Source organism: Aptenodytes forsteri, unplaced genomic scaffold (genome assembly GCF_000699145.1).
Source record: "Aptenodytes forsteri isolate BGI_AS27 unplaced genomic scaffold, ASM69914v1 Scaffold230, whole genome shotgun sequence".
Lineage (NCBI taxonomy): Eukaryota > Metazoa > Chordata > Aves > Sphenisciformes > Spheniscidae > Aptenodytes > Aptenodytes forsteri.
The window spans coordinates 506,529-509,979 of NW_008795711.1; the positions used below are offsets into that span (position 1 = coordinate 506,529).

The 3,451-nt window shown below is 52.6% G+C and overlaps 1 protein-coding gene across 1 annotated transcript in view; it reads left to right on the top strand.

The window, feature by feature from the left end:
* Positions 1-3,451, top strand: part of MEF2D (myocyte enhancer factor 2D) — a gene marked incomplete at its 3' end in the record, with an annotated part of 53,473 nt that overhangs the window by 30,499 nt on the left and 19,523 nt on the right. Inside the window, 2 exon segments of the mRNA XM_019473163.1 lie at positions 1,999-2,136; positions 2,279-2,413. Of these exon segments, the coding sequence (XP_019328708.1) occupies positions 1,999-2,136; positions 2,279-2,413 (273 nt within the window).

Here is a 3,451-nt window from a genome sequence, read left to right on the forward strand (position 1 = left end):
CCCCCAGCCGGCACCCTTCGCACGCGCCTGAAGGAAACCCGGCTTCATCCCTTCCACTGCTCATGGAACAACTTTTTCCATTTTTGCCTCTGAAAGAGAAAGAGAAGGAGGAAAAAACTTCTTTTTTTTTTTTTTTTTTCTTTCAAAGAAGGGCTCAACTTTCCGTCTTACGGCTCCATCGGCGAAACAAAAGGTAGCGGGGGAAAAAAATCTGCAAAAAGCAGTTTCCAAAAAAAAAAAAAAAAAAAAGCAAAGCCATTCCTTCCCCGCCGGCAGCACCCGTTCCTTTTCTTGGCCCATTCTAAAAACAAACAAGGACACGTACAAAAATAGAAAAATAATAGGGAAAAATCCACGGGAACCTGCAGAAAAAGCCCTGGGAACCTCCCGTTCATGCCAATGACTCAGATTCCCACTACCCTTCCCTGTAAAGAGACAATAAGTGACAAGAATTAGGGGTACCAGGAAGTATTATTAGGTAATTAGGTAATAATTATTAGGTAGCAGGAATTATTGGTAACGCCAAACAGGGCTTCAGATGCCACCGTCGTCAAGAGTGAGCCCGATCCTTTGCTGGCGGAGCTGGATGTCGATGAGGACTTTTCCCCGCCGCGGATTAAATCTGAGTAACCAGTGTCAAAATGATGACCGTGAAGGAATAATTTTAATTGAAAATATTGTGAAAAGCTTCAGCTGGATGGAAAGCAGGCTGGGGGATGGGTTTGGTGCCTGTTGCTCGACTGTCGCCACCCGGTGCAAGCGTCCGCCAAGCAAGACCTGCAGGAAGAGGCAGAGCCGGGCGGCGCAGGGTGACGTACCGATGCCGAGCAAAACCTGCCCGCGGCGTTTCCAGCCCTTCTGGAGACGTCGCTGGTTTTTATCCGGTGTTTTCCTAAGCTCGCAGGTAGATGAAGAGCCACTCCAGGATACGTTTTGGCCTCAAAATCGGGATGTTTATTACTGTTTAGGAAGACAGAGGAGAATTGTCAAGGCTCTTCCCCCCCCCCCCCCCCCCCCCCGTATTTGGCATGAAAAGAGATCAAGACTTCCAGGAAATTCTGTAGCTTTGACTTCTAAAAAAAAAAAAGAAAAATTGGCAAGTGATGGTTCCATAATAACGCCTAATTGCCTTTGGTATTTTGAAAATAGAATGATTAAATGTGCATGTGTAATGCAATCTGCAAATTGGCTACTGAGCGTGAAAGAGGAACTTTTGGGGTTCTCACTATACCCCTGTGCCTAGCCCGACCATGTGATTACCGGGCTCCTGTTAACGAAGGAGGAGATGTCGCATCGTTAACTCTCTGCAGCAGCGCCCGGGACCTTTGCTGCTCGTGCGGCCTGGTCTTGGCGCGGGGTTTGCTGCCTGGGTGTTGTCACCGTCACCCCTCTGTGTCACCCCCAAACAGGGCTCACCATCTCCAGCGCCCGCGGGCTGTCGCCGTGCCGCGTGCCCTCTCGTGCGGTGCTCTTGCTGTGGTGCAACCGTTGCGTTTGGTAAATGCCACCCTCCCGTTTTTGCCAGGGGCAAGCCGCTTTTTTGCTTATCATTTTGGGGTTTATTTTCCTATTTGTAAGAAGGTTTTTCCCTATTTTTAGCAGGAGAGCGTATATCATTAAGGTTTATTTCTCCTCCTTGTCGTTGTAGTAATTGTAGGTGACAAATGCGTCTGAGCTGGTACAGGGCCAAATTCAGCTCTGGCGTAAACAGATCCTTTGAAAGCAAAGAAGTTTCTCTCCGTCCATCCCCACGTTGTAATTCCTTAATTAGAGACACCCCAGCATTGAAAGCCGAGGGCCGGATCCTGACTCTTTAACCCCACTGAGGTCAACGACATCTTGGGGCGACCGTGTTAATTTGTGCAAGGGCGAGTCCTCGTCTTTATGGTCCGGGGGATGTTTCGGGGTGGGGGGGGACGGGACCTGCCCATCTCAGGCAGCTGCCTGTGTTCCCCATTCCCACTCCCAGATCTCAAACTGTCCCGATTGTGTTTTCAGACGTTAAGAAAGAAAGGTTTTAACGGCTGTGACAGCCCGGAGCCCGACGGCGATGACTCGATAGACCAGAGCCCCTTGATGGAGGATAAATACCGGAAAGGCAGCGAGGATCTGGATATCCTGTTCAAGCGATACGGTGTAAGTACCTGCCCCTTGGCCGGAAAACCTTCATTATATGTTCTTTTTTGTTTTGTTTTTCTTCTGTTCGATTTCCCTCCAACCTCGTCCCCTGATCCCTCCCCGACACCCCCTCCCTGTGTCCCACCCCCGAACGTAACAGGCGCTGAACAAGAAGCACAGGGAGTGCGAGAGCCCGGAAGGGGATGAAGTGTTTGCGTTGACCCCGCAGACGGAGGAGAAATATAAAAAGATTGATGAGGAGTTTGATAAAATGATGCAGAGTTACCGGCTCGCAGTGAGTAGCTGGTGGTCTGCAGCCCCCCCCTTGCCCCTCCCCGGATGCCTCCAGGTGACGGGGGGGGGACGGGACTTTGCATGGCTTTGCTTTGGAGCCGTGCTGTGCCTTGGGAGCCGATGCGCGCAGCCCCCCTCAGCCCCGAATGCACCCCGGGTCTGATGGGTGAGATGCACGAGGGGCCTTGAGGGTCCCTCCTGTTTCCCACCCGGAGAAGCAGGAACAACCCTTGGGAAAACCGTTCCCATTAGCTCCGGCATTCCTGAGCCTCCTTGGCTCCAGCCGGGCAGTGCAGGAGGATATTGCTGTTCTCCCCTCCTTTGCTGCAAATACTGGGTTAGGGCCTCCTTCTTCACCCTTTTTCCCCCCAAAAAAAGGATTTTTGCCTGGGTGAAGACCCCAGCATTCGTGCGAGCTGGCGGTGGGTGCCGGCCCCTCACATCCCTGCAAGACTCAGCCCGGTTTGGGCTATTCCGCATTAATTCCCCCCAAATCCACCGAGCCCTCGGGGCAGCTGGTGGCCGTGGCAGAAATCCAGGGAGGTTTTAGCCTGTGATCCCGGAGCCGTCACCGGGGTGGCATCAGGACAGCGCTGAAAGGGATTTGTGTCAGGAGACGGGAGGAGGAGGGGGACACGTTTCAAATTAGTTGTTAGTTCGAGGGAGCAGAGACTATTGATGCAGGCAAGGCTTCTTCAGAGGGATTAGCCCCGAGTCGCTGCAGTCATAATTAATGCTGCCAGGAGCAGAAAGGGGGCTCATTTTCAAGGGCTGGACGCAGCACTGCAAAAATTACACACCCCCCCCCAACAAAATAATCTGTCCTTCTGTGCTTTGCAAGCCCCCACAAGTTAAAATTCTGGCTTCTCTTGAGAATTGGGTCTTGTGAAATCCACGGCTCTTTATTTCGCTGACTCAGCAGGTCAGCACTGCGTCGCTCCGGGAACCTCCCAAGGACCCTAAAATCTGCATCTCCATCCCCTGCATCTCGGGGGGGGGGGGGGGGGGGGGGGGGCGGCCCTGGGCCCCGGGAGAACTG